Source organism: Seriola dumerili, unplaced genomic scaffold, assembly GCF_002260705.1.
Source record: "Seriola dumerili isolate Sdu_G_001 unplaced genomic scaffold, Sdu_1.0 BDQW01000295.1, whole genome shotgun sequence".
NCBI lineage: Eukaryota > Metazoa > Chordata > Actinopteri > Carangiformes > Carangidae > Seriola > Seriola dumerili.
The window spans coordinates 223,232-243,150 of record NW_019174550.1 but is presented as its reverse complement, the minus strand read 5'-3'; the positions used below and the strand labels follow the sequence as shown (position 1 = coordinate 243,150).

The following is a 19,919-nucleotide window of genomic DNA, read 5'->3' as shown; positions in this document are numbered from 1 at the left end:
TCTATTGTGCACACAGGATGAATCCTTACTTTGGTGATCCCCTGACTTTTCCTCTAGTACATCCTAACAGAGCTGCTGGCACGGTAGTGAACTTAGTCTTATTTATTTATTTATTTATTTTTAATTTTTTTGGGGGGGCTTTTTGTGCCTTTAATGGACAGGACAGTAGAGAGACAGGAAATGGGGAGGCAGAGAGAGGGGGAATGACACGCAGGAAAGGGCCGTCCGAAGCAGGAGTCGAGCCGGGGGCCAGCTGCAGCGAGGACTGTAGCCTCTATATATGGGGCGCCTGCGTAACCCACTGCGCTACGCGATGCCCCAGTCTTATTTATTTTTACAGTCTTGTCAGAATCTGTGATACCAGAAGACGTTCTTTTATGTTTGCTACACTCTCCTCTTTATTCATTGGTATGTATGCTGTGGTTCAGATACTTTTTGACAGCTTAACCAGCATGGAGAAAAGCCTGACCCACCCCCCAGAATTTAAACATCATCAGGCCACGGTTGCAAAAACATTTTTAGCAAAGCTTATGTGCTCTGGTCCTAAATTGAGAACCTGTTAAGTGTGTGTTATATAATACTAATGACCATGCTCAGCAAACACTTATACATGGGGTAATTTGGGCATCAATTCAGGAGGGAGTCTTATCCTGTCTCAATACTCCACCAGAATTAACGACATAATAAGTAAAATTTCCAATTACCAGATCCTCTTGACTAAAACCTCTCCCATGAGAATAGCAATAAGGATCAATTTGTTGTTGTTTTTTTTTTTTCATCCCTCCCATTTAGATCCGTGAAAGCCTTTCTACCGCTCATACTTAGCATTTCTGTTTTTCTGTTACAAATTTGATGACCAAACATGTTGTCCAGCAAATGATTTGGCATAAAAATGAAACCGCAAGTGTGGAAAACAAATGGAGAAGGATGAGGGGGATGATGTGAATCTTAATTACAGAGTCAGGAGTAGGAGGAGAAGTGAGAGTATGGACAGGCGTGATTGAAAGAGACAGAAATAAGTGATGGACTTAAATCCTGGAGAAGACCTGGGATGGAAGGATGAATACTTGAATGGGCGAATGGACGGAGGGATTCCGCTCAAACTCCTTTCCATTACAGCTGGGATGAATATAAACGTGTGGGTGCATATGGGTCTGTTTGTGTGTGTGTGGGCGTCCACATGCTTGTGCTCATTATGTTGATGAGTTTGTGTGCCTTTTAGGCATGTATGTGATGTGTGCATTACTGTATATGTTTGTGTGTTTTTTGGGTTGTGTACACTGTGTGTTCGGGTGGGTGAGCACCGCTGCTTTGGCGTCTGCCTGCAGCAAAAGGATTAGAGAGGTGGCACCACTGAAATGGAGCTGATCTATTTGTGAGCGTGCGTGTGTATTTGTGTTATTCTGTGGTTATATCAGCTATGAATCGGATGAGAGTTGTGTGTGTTGTGAGTCTGAAAGGGAATTGGATCAGATTACAGAAAATCTTGGCACCAGATTAACTCCAATCCCCACAAGAGAGGAGATAAATGAAAGAAAGGAAAAGAGAGATGCAGTGAAAGGAAAGAAGCAGCAGTGATGTTTATGTGAGAGGAGGGTAGAGTGAAACATACTGTGGGATTTTGGTTATGTAATAGCTGCTGGGTAATGTGACTGTGTACCTCTAAAGTTGCTGTGTGCAGCACCTTTAAACAGCTTTTCATTTTCAAACTGTGATACCCTTGTGTAATATACAAAAAAAAAAAAGAATAAGTCTATATGACCAGCCTCTGTTTCATGGCGGAGTTTGCTAGTGCTACCGTTTTCAAAATGAAGGCCATATTTGCCATAAACCGTGCCGCTGTCACTGTGTGCAGTTTTCCTTTGGGCCTGACTGAAAATTTAGATGTAGTGAAAGTTTTTCTCCCACATCTGTATTTTACACTCACTTTATTCCACCCCCTGGCAATGCCAGAAGCTCTGCCGTAGCATATTGTATTTTGGTGCTGTAAAGTTCCCTTGCTGGGTTGCTGGGTTCTGATTTTTTCAATGTAAATATGAGCATGTGAGTATTCATTAGTATTGGTTAATGTAATCATTCCTCCTTTCCTCCTTGTGTGACTCCAATTTAAAAGATGGTGGACCAGCCCCGGTCCTGTCAATGCAAAAAATAAATTCTATAGTTCAGTTGATGCTAATGAAGAAAAGCTGATGAAAGAATTCAGCAGTCTAAGTTCAAGTAGATATTAAATAACAGGGAAATATATTGACAGAGCGCTGCTTAAATCTTAGTTCAGTATTGGTCTTGGATGTAGGCTCAGCTGTGGTAAAATCATCAAAACAGTTCAACCAAGCATTAAGGCTGGTTTTGATCTATATTTTCTTATTGTCAATTTGACTTTCATTAGTTTATTTCTCAATACCAACCAACTTCTCTATCCTGTCTGTGGCTCTCGGTTCCAAGCCCACTTGTTCCTATGGAAAATCTAAATATAAAAAAAATATAAAGTTTTATTTTTAAGTAGTAGAAGTGTATGTGGAATTAACACAAAACAGTGTGCTGATGCATAACTTCAATACATTGTGGGCAGCATAACCTTAATATTAATTTTAACCATAATCAATTGATGCCTAACCCTAACCTAAGCCTAACTTCAATTCACACTGTACCACTAACCTGAACCAGGATGCCAGAAATGACATTTAAACCTCATTAGGACCGGGCTTTGGTCCCCATGAGGACTACTGGTCCAGACTAGGTCGATACTTTTACCAGAATGGCTCCCAAAGAGGTAACAAAAGTGCGTGCATGCACACACGTACACACACACACACACACACACACACACACACACTGTTACCAGACATTTAACAGGTCAGTGCCATTGATTGTGTGATTGATTCGTTTTGTTTGCTCTGCTGCATGATGCACATCACATATAAAGCTGAGGAGCATGTACTACATTATTGTGTCTGCCCCTGGACATTTCATGACCCAGCATCCACTGCTTTCTGGCTGGTAGATGTGGGGCATTGAGGGAGACGATAGTACACTGGACTAATCGCAAGGCTTCATGTGCTGTGTGCAGTGAATCATTAATAGTGTTGTTCCTCACAGGATTTGCATTTAGTGACAGCAATCTGGCAGCAACAACCTTGAAAGAAAATCATTGTTTCTTTTTAGACAGTGTAATGCAGGTCTGATGACCACTGAGAGTGTGTGCATGATGGTTTGTTGTTTTGCAGGCAGTGTTGTCGGCTCAATTTAATTGAAAATCTGTGGAAGAAATGGTGAATGCTCCTCTGCTTCTTTCCAGGTTTCTGTTTAGTTCTTTGTTTCTGTACTCTCACTTCAAAGACCAAAAGGATTGTTATGCTCACCACCAGCCCTTACCTACGAGGATTATTTTTTTCATGTGTCCTTGCAGAAATAAAACTGCATTAAGGACCTCAAATAAAGCTAAGGCTCCACACAGAATAAAGACATCCCTGCAGTCTTAGGCTCAATCCCATTTCACCCCTTGCCCCTACTACCACTTAGCTGTACCCCTCCGTTTTGCGTGTTCGGGTTTAGGCGTAGGGTGTCCCGATTCTTGTTGAGATAGAGGGGTAGGGTGGAGTGTAAGGGCTAACTTTCCCTTCAAACGAAGATTTTTTCAGGGGCACACTTCAAATGGAGATATTTCCCAGAATGCCTTGCGAATCACTGGTAAAATGGCTGCGGAACTCACGCAAGCGACCAAAGAAACCCACAAATGTAATTTTCTCAGTTAATAAAGATTCAAAAATTACAACAACCATTGTATTGTCTTAGTTTAATGTTGTTTCAATGAATTATGGTTCTCTTCTTCATAAAAGCCACAAAAAAAAATCGCTAGTAGTATGCTGATGTCTCGGTAGCTATCTAGCTAACGGTAACGTGCGCTAACGTTAACATTACATCTTTATTACTGATTTGTGCATGACAATCCCACATTTTGGCATATTTTAATGCTGCACTCCCACCCCATTTGATGGCATATGATGACTTAAATTTAACTGTCGCCCAGCAGCCCAGTTTGCTGAACTTAACCACTCCCATATCAATGCAGACTGTCAGGGCTGCAGACAGAGCATTGCGAACAATAGCCTGATAATATAGCAGTGTTTTTTTTGTTTGGCCCAAAATTTGCCAGAAAATAGCAGCAACCCTGTTTAATAGTTTGCTCTATGATGTTAACCTGTGCACAACTTGATTGTGAAATGGAAGAAAGAAGAAAAAAAAAGAAAAAAAGAAGGGAGGTCGTCAATTGTACCCTTTGACCTGGTGTGTCTTTATTCTCCACAATTATCATAGCAATGGACTTGCATAGCACTCAGGCACCACTATGGACACAAAGGCTAATCACAAATTGCTGAATCGTAGGTTTTGTGGCTCCTAAAGGCAAAACGGATCACATTGGTAATGTGTCTACACTTACAAAACCTAAATCCCAAACATCAGTCTGCTTCGGCAAAGACGATAAAGATTAGATAATGTGCAGTGCCAGCAGAAAACACGACTACACACACACACACACACACACACACACACACACACACACACACACACACACACACACACACACACACACACACACACACACACACACACGCAATGCTCTTGCAAACAAAAGGATAGAGGATAGAAGAGCACTTCTCAAAACTGCCAGTTTAAATCTTTTCAGGGTTACACAAGACAATTTTAAAGTAGCCCTCAGCAATGAACTGCATACACACTGTGAAACTTAAATCCACTCTGTTCCTAGCCCTCACACAAAACACATTAAGTATAGAAAATATATTAACCAAGTGGCTGCCAGCATGAAAATAACATGAGCATGTCACATACAAGTGATGTCCTGATCAAGATTTTTGGCCCTGATCTAAGTCCTTTTAATATTACTTGAGTCAAACATTCCACCAGAACAAGTTCCCCACAGACACCATTTTGCAGGGGCAACATTGCCGCATCCTGGGCTTAGCGCCGCCCATGTCAATTGTGATTGGTTTAAAGAAATACAAACAAACCACAGTGTTTTTCCCCCTATAGCAATGAATGATATGAATGATAATGGGTGCAACCAGACCATTCTCCAGTGCTGACACAGCGCTGTGGAGATCTGGAGGTCTGGCTGAGCAAGACTGCTCAGACTATGTTGGCAGCTGAGGTAAACTAAAGATAAAACTAGTCCACCTGCCTTATGATAATCAGCCTTTCAGAAATAATGATTTGACAAGACTGTGGCTGTGAAGGATGCAGAGGTCAGCAGCAGCATTTCTCACCCAAATACTACATTGTTCTGCAGTCAAAAATATCAGAAACTACAATACGATTTGTAAGATCCATAGGAATTCTTTTTGTTTTTCCTTGAGTCACCCACTTGTGGTGATTGTGTTCCTGTTGCAGCATCACCTTGTACAGACAGGAGATGGGGGAGGGAGGTGCTGTCAGGACTCCTTGTTGAATTAGAATTTTGACATCTCGTAACAAGGATGCATATGGTTTCAAGCTGAAGTGCTTGGACAGAGAGAGAAACAAGGATACTGACAGTGCCTCCCTCTCTGAGGCTCTCTGCTATTCTTCCACTCCCTGATGACTCTAATCCACTCTTTCACTCCGTACATCTTTGTCCTGTCTCCCCACTCCCACTGAACACTTTGATTCCTTGTCTCTGTCCTCATTTGATCCATCCACCAATCTCTCTTTAACTCCCTCTCTCTTTTTATCCATTTACAATCACCCCTTTTCCTCCGCTACTAATGAGTTGTTCTTAATGCATTTTTGCTCTCTGTGCTTTACAGTTCCAGCTGTCTGTCTCTGTCAATTTCTAGTCAAAGCTAACCACCAGTGTACATTCATCAGTGCTGGAATCATTTAAGCATAAAGCACACACACGAAGTGGTTGGCAGCAGGGAGCTAAATGTGTGAGTGTACACTATGCTTTTTTTCATGTGTGTCTGTGGCACCCCTGTGACCTCACCTTGTGCCAGTACAGCCCATTGACTTGGCTGTCAGACCTTATAAAACAGTGACCACTCAATCTGTTACACTGGCTGCTACTACCACTCATTGAGTCAGTATGTGTGAGCGAGCGAGGGAGGGTCAGTCCAATGTGGAATGACACAAATTGGTCTGTGTGAATTTGTGTGTGCTTAAAGTCTATGGAGCGGTGTGAGGCTGGTGCTAGTTTTTACTGTTACTATCTTTCACTGTTACAGTTTATCAGTGAGGCCTTGGGTACTAGCTATATGTGTTTGTCATCCCTTCTGCAGGCTGTACAGGAAGCACGTGCACAAACATGCACAAGTACAATAAAAAATCTAGCTGCACACAAAAGGTTAAGAGAGAGGTTACTCTGTAAATTAGCATTTTGTGTGTGAGTGCATGTCTTCTCAGAGCAGAGTAGCCTAGTGGTAAGCATATACAGTGTACTACAGTATCTGTGCTTGTATGTAGTTTATATGCATGTAGACATATATACTCTACACATGTTTATGGATTTGCACTTTGTGTGTTCTTGAGGTCACAGGCTCTATATTTATCATCCGAACTGCTCTGCACAGGAGACACACACACACACACACACACACACACACACACACACACACATACACACACACCCCCCTACCCCTTAACTGTGTAATTTTCACAAAAGAACAAAACAGCAGGCTGGCTTTGTGTTTGGTGTCAATAGGTTTCATGTGTTTGTATGTGACACACACCCCAGTGTGTATGTGTTAATGCTCATACATTTTAATTTGTTTCTATACATGTTAAGTTGCGTGTTGAGGTATGTATGATCCCTTTAATGAGTCTCTGGTAGAACCTGTGGGGATCTACAGATGCTGCAAATGGGAGTAATTTCTCTCTGCAGAGAAAACTATCCTAACTGAGAGTGTCTGAATATTATTACACAGATGATGTCTTACAAGGTTGCACTGAATATAACACGTGTTACATGTGGGTGTGTGTACTGTGCTCCTGAATTGTGTTTAATTTCCTCTTGAGATGAGTTCTCTTCACAACAAACGTAATTCTATTAGTTATGGTCTTGCTGAGAGGTTGACACATTTCTGAGCATATGTTTTACTTGTGCAAAACATTTGTTTATACACCTGTTTATTATGCATGATAAACTTTTCATTTTAAATGCATCTCCAACATTTGTGAGCTATTCGTTTAGGCTGTTTTGTGCTCATTCAGTTGCAAATTTGTAATTGCTGCTTTTCTACCTTAGGGCCATCTTTGTCTCTGCAATCTGCCCCTTTCTTTTCCTCTACCCATTTGATTATCTTGACATTTATGCTCACCAAATATTGGCAATCAATAAAATCGTCAATAAAAGTACTGTCTTAAAGTCTGTCTTAACAATTTTTGACTAAACATACAGTGAATAAATTGGATCGTTCACTTTCTTTACTTTTTATTTTGATTTGTTTACTCAGTCTGTTTTCGCCCAATATGCTCTCCACTGCAAGGAGAGAGTGTAGAAACTGAAAACACAAGTGTCCGTTCATCAAACAGCTATAGACAGACTTTTACAGATGGGTGGTGCTTTACTTTTTCACATCTGTGCCTCCTGGCAAACATGGATTTACTGCTTGTGTTTTTTGACATTTGCTCACACCTCTCTAATTTCATTCTGATGTTTTCTTTCATTATTTACTTTGCTCAAACTGGGCGTATGGTTCGTAACATGGCAAGGCTCTGATTATAAGAATAATCAGTGATGTGGCTGGATCTGATCTGAGGAGCTTGGAATGAGTCGCCTGGATTGGTTAAATTGGTGGAAATGGTTGGAACACCAATCAGATTGCTTTGCTCAAATCATCAGTGTAATTTGTGTAAACCCGCCTAGTCTCAAAATTATAATGATAAACTTTATTTATATAGCATTTATATAGCAATTACACTCTGCTTGCAGCTCCCACTGGGTAAAATTAAACTGGAGCTGAGACATCCCAAAGTAGAGTTTTGAAGGATGAGTATGGAAAGCGCTGGTGTTGATATACCAACATGCTAATTTCCCTCACAATTATCATGTTTTATTCGGAATGGAGCCACGTGTGACTGAAAAACAAAGAACAATCCATTGAGGGTGATCTTAGCAAAGCATACTAATTACACTAGATGATTGTATATTGAGATTTTTTTTTCTTATCTAGTCTTCAAAAATAACATTTATATACAGGTGTGGCATTAGATTTTAGTCAAATTCCACCAAAGCTTTGCAGAGATGTAACAATAAAATGTAAAAATTATGAAAAATAATGAGAAGGAGCTGCAGCTAGGGTTTTACAGTGCAGCATCCTGCTTCATAAGCCAGTGAAAATCAGTATGTGAGAATATGACACAATATTTTGACGCAGTGGTGACTCTGAAGTTGGGAAAATACACCGATTCGATAAGTTCCAACATTAATAGTCATTAAAAAAGCTGTGCAAAAACAGCCATGTCTGAGGACGTTACCAGAGACTGGATTATCAGTTGTTATTGTCTAGTAAATGAAGAACAAGCAATAAAACTAGCTATTGAATTGTTTTAAAAGGTATAAAGAGCAGCACAATGCGTTTTAAAAGGTGACTTTGCACACCACGGTACTGATTAAAATGAGAACATTTCTGTTCCTAGAAGAGAAATGGTTCTTTTGGCAGACTAAATGTGGAAGTCCTACATCAAAGATATGGTTTGTACCTTTTTAAAAGCTTTTGAGTGTTGTTAAAAGCTGAGTTATCCTTGAATGAATAACAGTAATGATCCCTGTACCTCAAAGATATGCAGTAAGAGGTTTCAGGCACTATGCTTTCTGTCATAAGCTTTTTTCATGTCATTCCACTCAGTATTACTTACTTACTTTACCCAAGACCGTGATCATTTCCCTAACATTAACCAAGTTGCCTGAACGTTTAAACCATGATTTATTCGCTGGTAGCAGATACTGTAGTGGGAAAACAAATGAAATGCATTGATGGTGAAAATTTACAGACACATTCAGTATGAACATGTGATGGCAGTGAGTAGTTTGCAGAAATGAGCATGGAAATTGAACTGTTCTGATCCATATTTGTCATTATGTTAGCACATTATATACCTAACACCTTCTCTCTGTTTATTCATATTGTAATTTTACCATTGCTATTTCCGTCCAAGTTATAAATGTTTATTGCATATATGTCTGTCCTGGATGAGGGGTCCCCTCCTCTTCTGCTTTATTCGTGATGTTGTTTTTTTCATCCAAATCCAAGGTCTGAGATCAGAGGGAGTGTGTGATGCTGTAGAAACTGTAAAGCCCTTGAAGGCAAATTAGTGATTTTTGTCTGTATGGATAAAACTGACTTATCTTGGGTAAAGACCGTGAGATATGGTTGAAAACTCAGAAAAAGCTTGTCAGTGGATCATTGAATCAAGATTACGTTTGAGTTTGTTGAATTTTTTGAGTTTTGCAAATCTGTTCAAAATGAATCTTTTCTTATGTTAACAAGAAAAAAAGATCCTACAAACCAAATTAATTGTGTATTAATTGAACTTTTAGGTGACAAGGCATATGTGATGTACATATAGCCCGATCCCATCACTGTCTGCTGGTTATGTGTGAATATGTAAGATGCAGTCTTCTGTATACCATGTTTACACTGTATGACTGAGCTCAGGAGGAAGATTAACATCTGTGCAACCATAAAACTGAGAAATCCTTTCATATTTATGTACCTGACACTGATTGAGTCTGATTACAGTGTTGTAGAAGGGAAAATGGTCTTTTATGAGGTTAGGCTTTCAATATATCCCCCTTGATTAATGACCTAATTATTATATTACAGATAAATGATGAAAAAGACCCTCCTCTTTCCACACAAATAAAACATGATGCTTGTTCTTTACTCATTTTATGTAGTCATATATGCGTGGAGAGAGGATGGGAGTTTTCTGTTTCTTTGGTGTCATGGCTCATTAAGATGAGTGAGTGCTGCTTCTTGAGTGTTTACACAGTTAATTTTATGACTTGGATAATTCAGTGCAGTAAAACGGGTTTCTTGCCATGTGTTTTTTTTTTTTTTTTTCTGCAGGTGGGATACGAGAACGCAGGGACTGTGGAGTTCCTGGTGGACAAACATGGCAAACACTACTTTATTGAAGTCAACTCCCGACTCCAGGTTGAACACACGGTCACCGAAGAAATCACTGAGTAAGTGGCAGATGTTTTCAGGTGTGAATGGGTTTAGAACTGTGGGCAGCTGGATGGTTGCAGCGGTTGTCATTGTGTGTGTGTGTGTTTGTGTGTTCTTGGGTATCATCTGTCCACAGACAGGTGTGCAGCTTCAAGGTTAGATGGTTCCCATTCTGTAGAGTCGCTGAAGTAGAGAGAGTGAAGGTTGGAGGTAGAGGAGGTTGTTGGCAGAGTTGAGAAAAGAATAGAGGTGATAAGTATGTGAGGAAGAAGCAAGAAAGGACAAAAAAGAAAAGGAATGTGGAGAATGGACAAGCTGGGGAAAGACGAGATTGACAGAAAGCTGACAGGTACAAAGAGATGGGTGTAAGAGAGAGATATTGGGAGAGAGAGCTAGAACAGGTGGAATCAGTGAAGAGAAAAGCTAAAAGATGAGGTCAGAGAGAGGGTGAGAGACAATGGGAATGAAGAAGAGGTGAGAATGAGAGGATAATGAAAGATATAAATAGCATTCCGCTCCACCGATGACCTGTGAGATTTGCTCAGCTGAAACAATACAGATGGGTCTCACACTAATACACACACAAGACATAAACACAAAACACCACACAGGTGTGTAGGCTCTTCAGTCACACCCAGACACCATAACTCTTTGTTCAGCACTGATGTGTGTACACACAGAAAACTACAATTACACTAATTCATATTTGAGTTCCTGCATAATCAGCTCAATTAATGAATTAAGCTGACAGACTAACAATCAGAGCAACTAATGCCGGAAGTTATGGGCAGGGGGGAGGTTTGCATGGCAACAAAATGATTTCATCTGTTCCTATGGCAACCACACATGACTGACAACTCTGTATGCTATATTTTCTTGCTGTCTTTATCAGTGTCTACACTCTTGTTTGGGTTCTTTCATCTCTTGTCTTTGTGTACAGTTAAAAAACAACACAAAGAAGCTCTTTGATCAAATTGCTATATTTGCATTGCACCAGAGTGAGATAAATCAGCTGTGTAAGACTGACAAAACTCATGAGTAAACTGATATCCAAGTGAGTGAAAGTCGCAAAGACAAATATGAGATGCATAACATTTGTCATCAATGAAAACTTGGCACAATTTAGGTCACCTCTATTATATATTTGTCTTTGTAAGCCTGGAGTTTCTATGTTTCTCTGGTTTATCTGAGGATATACACCTGACATTTGTTTTTCATTTGAGTTTAAAAACATGTATGTTCACCCACTTGTTACATACTTGGTCTGGACTCAGGGGTGACAGTGGCACCTGAGTGTGCCCAGAGTTGAGCTCAGTTAAGGAAATATGGTATTTAAATAAAGTGCCATTCTCAAGCAATAACGATAACATTTTAGGACAATGGCCCATAGTGCTATTAGTGGTCAAAAATTCGGAATGGACAAGGTGACCTGATATACAATAGATATTAGACATTAAAGGGGAAAAGGTCTTAAATTAACAAATAATCTTAATTTCTAACAATTTTTTATAAATAATGAATTCGTCCTGATTAGATTTTAAAGCAAACGTAAACTCAATATAGCCAATGTAGCTGTATGGTAGGTGCTTAGCAATTAAGAATATCATAATATCATACACAGATAATTTTTTATACCTGCTTTAATTCATATAACACAATGTAACCTATTTAAATCAAAGTTTTCTTTTCTCTTATCTGTTATTTTCTGTTATCTCGCTGTATAAAACTTGAGCAGAGCCATGCTGTGGTGTTTTTTTTTTTTTATGAAGCAATAATATAGGAGGAATATAGGATATTCATCATAAATCATGTATTTCATCTATATATAGCAGATAATATTGCAATGTAAACTTCCCGGGCCTTTCTCTTACTGCTATTCAATACGGTGTCATATATCTAATACATTTGGAAAAAAAAAAAGAAAAAAAAGGAGGATAAGGGACACTGAAGAACTAGGACAATATCATACTAATATTTTCATCTACTTGCAATTCACCAAGGATGTCATGCGCCATTATTCGTGAGAACAAAATGAGATGGGGAAGGCTCATGCCACCTCTACACTCCCTCCATTTGTTCTTCGATATCTCTCCTCCTTCTCTAGATGCACTTTCCTCTCAGAGTGAAACAGCTTTTGAACCTGATTGTGCACATGCATTGAGATATACTCAGGTACACACTCACCCTGTGGTATTATGCTCCTATCACAGAAAAAATAAGTTGATAGAAAGCCATGCTCGTGTATTACAGATTCCCTCCCCTCCAGCCCTGCACCAGTTTGTCATATCCTCTTTGTCCTGAAGAGAAAACCTCATATCATTGTGGAAATGTGACGTCTTGGGGAATTGAGGTCATTTGAATTGGCAGGAGTGCAGTAATTACTTGAATCTGGGCAGCGTCCTGCATCAAACGGCACATGTTGAAAGTTTCAGCTGTCACAAGCAACACTTTTCATTTGCACAGCTTTCATGTCAGGCTGAGGTTTAACTCTAAGCAGCCACAGCTGACAGCGGGAAAGAGAACAAGGCTCTCCAACAGAAACGCAATCTGCACCCATCTAAATTGTAGGGGAAATGCACTCTTTACAAGGGGACAAGTATTACATTTGAGTGGAAATGACAAGAGTGAAAACCGTACTGTGGTTTTATTTGAACATTATGTCCATTAGTTATTCAGCTATTCGGTTTCACTTGGCTGCACTCTCACTCTCAGAGGTGTGTGAGCACATTCGCTCTTGCTTTCAGGTGTTTGAAACTGACTGTGTTACTAATAGACTTTTTAGCAAGGTATTTTTCATACCGAGTTGTGAAACTCCCTTCTAAACTTTGCTGTTCATTCCCCATCCCTCCTTCCCACACCATGTTTCATCACTTTCATCTATCCTGCCTAATGTATTTTTCATCAATCATTCTCCTCGATCCCTGTTCGATTTGCTAACTTTGTTTTTTCAACCTGGCTGCATTTGAGCAGGAGTTCTTCTTCTGCTTCTTCCTGTGTGGCACATACACCCAAATTCTAGAAGGTTTTTTTCTTAAAGATAATGTTTTTCTGCATTTTTTGCCTTTATTTGATAGTCAACAGTGAAGAGGTAGACAGGAATTATGTTAAGTGGGAGTGAGTATGACATGCACCAAAGGTCCACAACCAGAATTGAACAGTGGACGTTGCGGTTATATCGCATGTGCTGTAACCATTCAGCCACCAGAGTGTTGGAAAGGTTTTTTGGATGTCGCTCCACTGGCTGCCATTCCAGGAAGCCCATCATTAGTGTGTATCTGAGTAACTGGAGTCGTAGTTATCCTTTCAGCCTCTCCCGCTCTCCCTTAAACTACTTTATTTTTTCACTCCTCCTCTGCTTGATCATTCTCTTAGAACTGCTTAAAACATGTTATGTTTGTTTTTGACTCTCCTATTGCTCTTATGAATGAATTGTGTATTGCTCTTTTCCCTTTCTACGCGCTTGTTGTTCTTTCCTTCTTAATCTTCTAGCCATCTCAGAGGTGTTATTCTGGGTAGGCCGATGTCTGTGGGTTAGGTAGATGGTCCACCACTTTGGTTTAGAGCAGTATATCTTAATATCGGATGAATTAGCTTGAACTCTGGAGCAGACACACTATGCCTTGACATTGGTCAGGCCTCCTCTCAAGGATGCAAGATTGACACTGTCATTTGACTTTGTCCAGTTCTAGCTATGAACACCTGTGTGCAGGTTGGGTCAAAAGAATCTGCCTCACAAACTTAAAGGTCAACTAACTCCTCCACCTCCTGCTATCTCAGGCAAAAAGCTACAGACAGCTTATTCCCGTACAAAGAAAAACAAATACTATCCATATAGCAACCTTCACCCTGGAAACATAATTATCATATTCAGAACCAATCACAGTCTAGACGGAATTGAAATATCCAGAGCACTTGATAATACCAGGTGTAAATGCAGTGCTGTGATCAGATGCCATTATCCAGGTGAGATATCCAGATACAGATCGCATGTTATTACCAGCTGTAATTGGCTCTTAGCCTTGTTTTCCCCTCAATTAGATGCTCTCTGGAACAGATTCACTCACTTTGATTTAGCTGTGTGCGCCTGCTTGGCATCCAGTTTGAAATAACTGTTACTAATACAGTGCGATCTCATGTGAGGTTCAGTGTAACATACACAAAGGTATCAAAGTCCCCTCTCTCCCCCTCTCAGTTTAATCCATTCCCTCTTCCTCCCATCCATCCATCTCATCCTGTCATTCCTCCCTCAGGCCCTCCCCTTCATCTGTCTGTCCTCAGCTGACTTGGTGCATCCGTCTCTCCACCTCTGTCCATTCCTCCATCCACCTTTTCTGTCTGTCTTCCTCGCGCCATTGCCTCCTGTTCTGTCTCCCTCTTTCCTGCTTCCTTCCTTTCAGCCCTGTCAGTTTCTCCCTCTGTATCTACTGCTCACTCTGTCACTCCTGTCTTCAGCCCCCCCTTTCCTTTCATCCTCTCTTCTCCCCTATCTTTGACATCTGTCTATTCATTCATCTCTCCGTCTCTGGCTGTCCTTCACCTCTCCTTTGCCTCATCCACTTTGACTCATACGGCATCTTTTCTTTGGCTCTTTAGGAACTTGTCCCTCTCCTCCTCACTCTGTCTTCCTGCCCCCTCCTATCCTGCTGTCTTGTCACACTCTACCTTTGTCTTTTCTCCTTTGCTTCATACTCATGTGTTAGTACAAACACCAACCAAAATTAAAACAACCTGAAAAAATGACTTTGAAGTAATTAAACTACATTTGTAAAGGTAGCTACACATGCCATTAAGCTGAATCCTTGGTGTACTAGCTTGATCTGTATAAAAAAAAAAAAAAAAAACTTCCTCCATTACAATGACGCCATACTTCAAATGGACCCCAACTAATGGTGACTGTTTTAGTCCAATAGCATATGGGACTTTTTTAAACACGTGACAATGTGAAAATTTGGTTAATAAGGATTCTTTAATTTGACCAAGTGGGACATTTTACAGGTGAAGAATGAACTTGTTTATAATTTAATCCAATTTGAAGGTCTGAACAGGTCCAATATTCATCAGCATGATGCTCCAGCATTTAACACGCAGCAGAGGTATAGAAGTACAAGTAACAAACCTTGAACAGTTCACTCCAAAAAACAACCTGTATTGTATACTAATTCTTATAAGATTTTCAGATTGTAGGGTGTGTTCACTGGATGTGACAATATACTCAAAACATTAAGTTTACATGCAAAACAAAGCAAAGGTTTTTTGGATTTGGATTCAAATGGGATCTTTAACTTTTTGATAGCAAATCTGTTCAGATTAGCGCTTGTATTAGATATATTGACACACCTGCAGTACTTCCGATATAGCTTCTATCTGTGCAATTTTTTTGGCATTTTTTTTGGCAAACACATAAACAAACCACAAATCTTAATTTACTTTACATAAAACCACATTTCTTCCTCCTCCTCTCCCCAGCCACTGTTCCTCGTCTCCCCCTTTCACTGATGCTGTTTCTTCCTCCGCTGCTGCTCTTCTTCCTCCATCCTCTCTCTACACAGCTTTGATTGTTGTGTCACATCTTTCGCTTTTCTACAACGCTGGTAGCTTGACAAGGTGGTATCTTTTTGACTGAGAAGGCATCCTCTCACTTTTCACTGCTCCTTTTGCTTCTCTCTCTCTCGCACTCGCTCTCTCTCTCTCCCCCTCCCTCCCTCTCCCTCTCTCAGCGGTGATAATGGATGTGCACACAAGTGTCAGTGAGAGGAGGCAGAATACCACAATCTATAATCAGAATGAATGCACCCCCACACGCACACACTCTCTCATTCACAGAGGCATACAAAAACACGCCCCCGTATTCAAAAATTTTGATGTCCAAAGGCATCGTCGAAGACACATACACACACTTGCACAAGGAAAAAAAATTGCGCAGGAACATTATGTGAATACCTATTCATCTGTCTTCCAGCTTTACTGAATTCCTGCACAATAGAGGCAATTCTGTCTGATGTGTCTGCTGAGTGTGTATGCGACAGACAAAATGTGAGCTACATGTAAGATATATTTTGTCTGGGAGGCATACCCTGTGTGTGTGATGGGGGATGCTTGTATATGAAATGCTCGTCTTTCTGAAAGGCATAAGTTTGTGTGAGACAGGTAGACAACCTCTGCATTCAACTTCAGCTCTGCCTTTGAACTTCTCTTCTCTCAAGGTTCAATTTGTCCATAATTTAGCTGTAAACGATCTTTCCTTTTCTGTGTCGAGTGTGTGTTTCTCAGTGATGCTAGTGTGTGTGTGTGTGTGTGTGTGTGTGTGTGTGTGTGTGTGTGTGTGTGTGTGTGTGTGTGAGTGTGATGTTGCTGTCAAGGGACATTGCACATTTTGTTAGATTGGTGGACAGGAGTCCTTTAGATCCTAAAGTGATGTAATTATACCCCCAGGCTCATGCTGTGTTGTGTGTACGGCTCTATGCTGAAGACAGCAAGGGATTGTGTGCCTGTTTGGATGAAACGGCACAAGGAGAAAGTGTTTCTCCTTTGTGTGGATGTCTGAGTGTGCACGTGTGGGGGACAAATGTCAGGAGGCAGAGTCACTAAACTGCTACTTGTGAATGTATGTCAAGTCCTACCTTCAGATGTGGCCCACCAGGACTAATTTAAAAAATGTCCATCGATTCTGTGATTATTTGCAAGACTATACACTTTGTCCAGTCGCCGCAATATTTCCACAAACACGCAGAAAAAAGTCTGACAAGTCAACTATGTTAGCATCTCAGAAACTGTTAGTTTTTCCAGAGTTTGTTTATTTCTAAGGCAGTGCTTATACTCAGGCTCTGCATCGCCCCATCAACCTCCATCAATTCAAATCTTAGCAAACAATTTCTAAACTTACACCTAACCTGATCCATGCCTAACCTTTAATACCAAAGAACAAACATTTGATTTTTGAAGCTTGTTTGAAGCACAGTAAAGGCTGGTTGCTCAGTCTAATGTGGATAAAACGTCCCTCAGGGATGTTCTACTTCCATCTAAATACTGTAGCTGCAGGAACACTCACCAACCACTCTCAGTAATGTTCAGGTAATTACATTGTTGAATGGAGTCTGGTGTAGTTTTATGCTTCAAAGTTGAGTGTAAACATTTCCAAGGTCATGATTGAGATTTGAAACTCAACAACATGGATGAGAAATCCTTGAAGTGATCAGAATTTTGGTTGAAATCTTTGTAAGTTGGAGAAAGACGATCACCAGCAGTTCAGATGTCTAAGGCAGAAGTAGCTTGATGCGCACCAAGGAGAAAAAGATAAGCAGTGCACAGCCAGCAAGGGACTCAGAGTAGCGCCACTCCAATTTTCTGAAAATGCCTGGTCCTACAGGGCGTATATATTCCTTGGTATCACATGGTTGCAACACTCTTCCGTACCTTACCGAAATATGTTGTCTAAACTTGTGTGTGAAGACTCTATTGGTCACTTAAGCCTGGTCATTGTCACATGTTCTTGGCTGATTAATATTATATGTGTCTTGCTCTTTACCAACTTCACTCATCCTTAACTAGAACTGGATTTGGCTAGTTCTCTCTAAATTTATGCTTTTCCCTGTATAAACGTATCTATAAGACCTTGGTTTCCCTAGCTACGGAGGATTAATATGTATCATTCTAAACACTAGCAGTCGGAATAGAAGCTAAACAGTGAACTACTCTCTAACAATGTGAGCTTGTTATGACCTTAACTCTCGGAGTGCAAGGCCTAGGAAATAAGAAATTGCCACTAAAAGGAAAAAATTTCCTTTGCAAGATTAAATGTAGAATATCTACACTTCTATGAGTACTGGGCAAACTCATGTGAAATGCTCGAAAGCTCCAGACCTGGAGGTGTGACTGCTCTAAATAGTCTTTTTTACACACACTGTACGGTACTGGGAAGAAAATCAGGCATGCGTGTTCTTTGTGAGCATGTCTAATGACTTTTGAAATTAAAACAGTTTCATTTACCTGTTTTCTGATCCTTGGTTACCCATTGTAATGTCGTAAGAACACAAAATCCTATATGTGTGATGAATCTCAAGTTGAGCTCCACTTGCCAGCCTTTTTTCAAATCTCATGATATTTATTAATGGGCAACAAAGTAGCACTTAACAGTTCAAAATTTGTGCAGCAGCAAAGTCAGTAATTTTTGGGTGCAGTAATCTGAAAAAAAAATCACTACAAGACTCTGCCAGGTACCTTTTTTAATATTACCCACTCATAATGCAGTTGAGTATAGAGGGCATAGCTTTACTGCTGATATAGGATTTCAAGCACATTCTGAGCTATAATAAGTTGTGGGCACTTGTGTATTATATTTCAAATGAGAGTGACATGACATGATTTACTAACATACACAGTATTGGATATCTGCAGTTGAATTTGACTGGGGTTTTTAAGGACACACAACAAAAGTTTGGATGGCAGCCATGAAGTTTTGGGCGGCACCTTTTTATTTCACCGTTTTCTGGCCAGTTTGTTTAGTGGCAGGAGAAGAAATGCATCTGAAATCTGGTCTGCTGCAAGATAGTAATAAATAATATGTTCCCATAGACAATCAACACATTATTGAAGACAAAATCTCAAAGGTCATTAAACAAACTGCTTCAAATCCATCATAGGGGCACTGGGTGACAGTGACTGGTCGATGCTCATTTTCAAACAAATATCCAATAGAGCCTGATTTGCCGTATTGACAGTCTGATGACAGACTTAACAATAAAACAGTCCCTCTGAAGTGCAGATAATAATAAACCTGGTCATGCATGCAGAGTTAGTGTCACACTTGAATCATTTCAGGTTAAGGGCAGCCAGTATTGATTACTAACAGTCTAATATTGATTGCCGTAATGGTAATGTTATTAAATAACCTGTATAATATCCATCATAGTGAATGTGTCATCCACATATACAGTGAAATGACAAATGTCTAAGTCTAATTTGTAATTTAAAAAAAAAAAAGAAAGTTACTGTCAGTTTTGTTTCAGAAGCATCGAACCACTGCCGTGAATCTACCTCACTGTGTTCTGTGTAAGTAGGGCATAAAATGTGTGATAATATCTGATATTTTATGTTTAAAACTGTGATTTTTGCTGGTTAGATAAAAAATGCTGTCTTACATCCTTTGTATGAGATAAGTGAATAGTCGCCCATGTAATATTGGTGTTTGGAAGTGTGTGTATTTGTGTATGGTTGAGAGAGAAGAGAGGAAGAGTGCTGCAGAAAGACGCTGTGATTACATTTAGCTGTAAATATAAAAGCTAGATGAAGTGATGAGGCAGCTGTCATAAAGTGTGTTGTTTTTAGAAGTGCTGCATAAAGATCGTGTGTGTCTTTAAATCTGAAAACAAGGGCAGTCTCTTGCTTTTAATACTTTTATTTTGACAATGCTGCAGACAAAGAGCAGGACTGCGTGTGTGTGTGTGTGCATGCGCGCGCGTGTGTGAGAGAGAATACATTTTGATGTGTGTCAGAGTAAGTGAGATAGAGCTGTTTGTGGCTTTATTTCTTCTGCTATGTGCACATCCATATGGGCTTGAAAGACAGGACACCACCCATTTTCTTGTCTCCTTGTGTACGGATACGTGTGCGTGTACATGCATTAATATGTCAGTGCTTGAGAGAAAATGTGTGTGCTGCACCTGGTTATTTGTCTGTTTAGGCTAGCTAATTAGTCTTAAATGACCACTCTCCATCTTCATCAGGCTGAGAAAGAGTGACAGAGAGGGAGTGGGA

General features: G+C 40.1%; 1 protein-coding gene across 1 annotated transcript in view; it reads left to right on the top strand.

Moving 5' to 3' along the window:
- The window catches only part of pc (pyruvate carboxylase), a 282,921-nt gene that overhangs the window by 45,763 nt on the left and 217,239 nt on the right, over positions 1-19,919 (top strand). Inside the window, exon 10 of the mRNA XM_022758332.1 lies at positions 10,065-10,183. Within this exon, the coding sequence (XP_022614053.1) occupies positions 10,065-10,183 (119 nt within the window). The remainder of the gene's footprint in view (positions 1-10,064; positions 10,184-19,919) is intronic.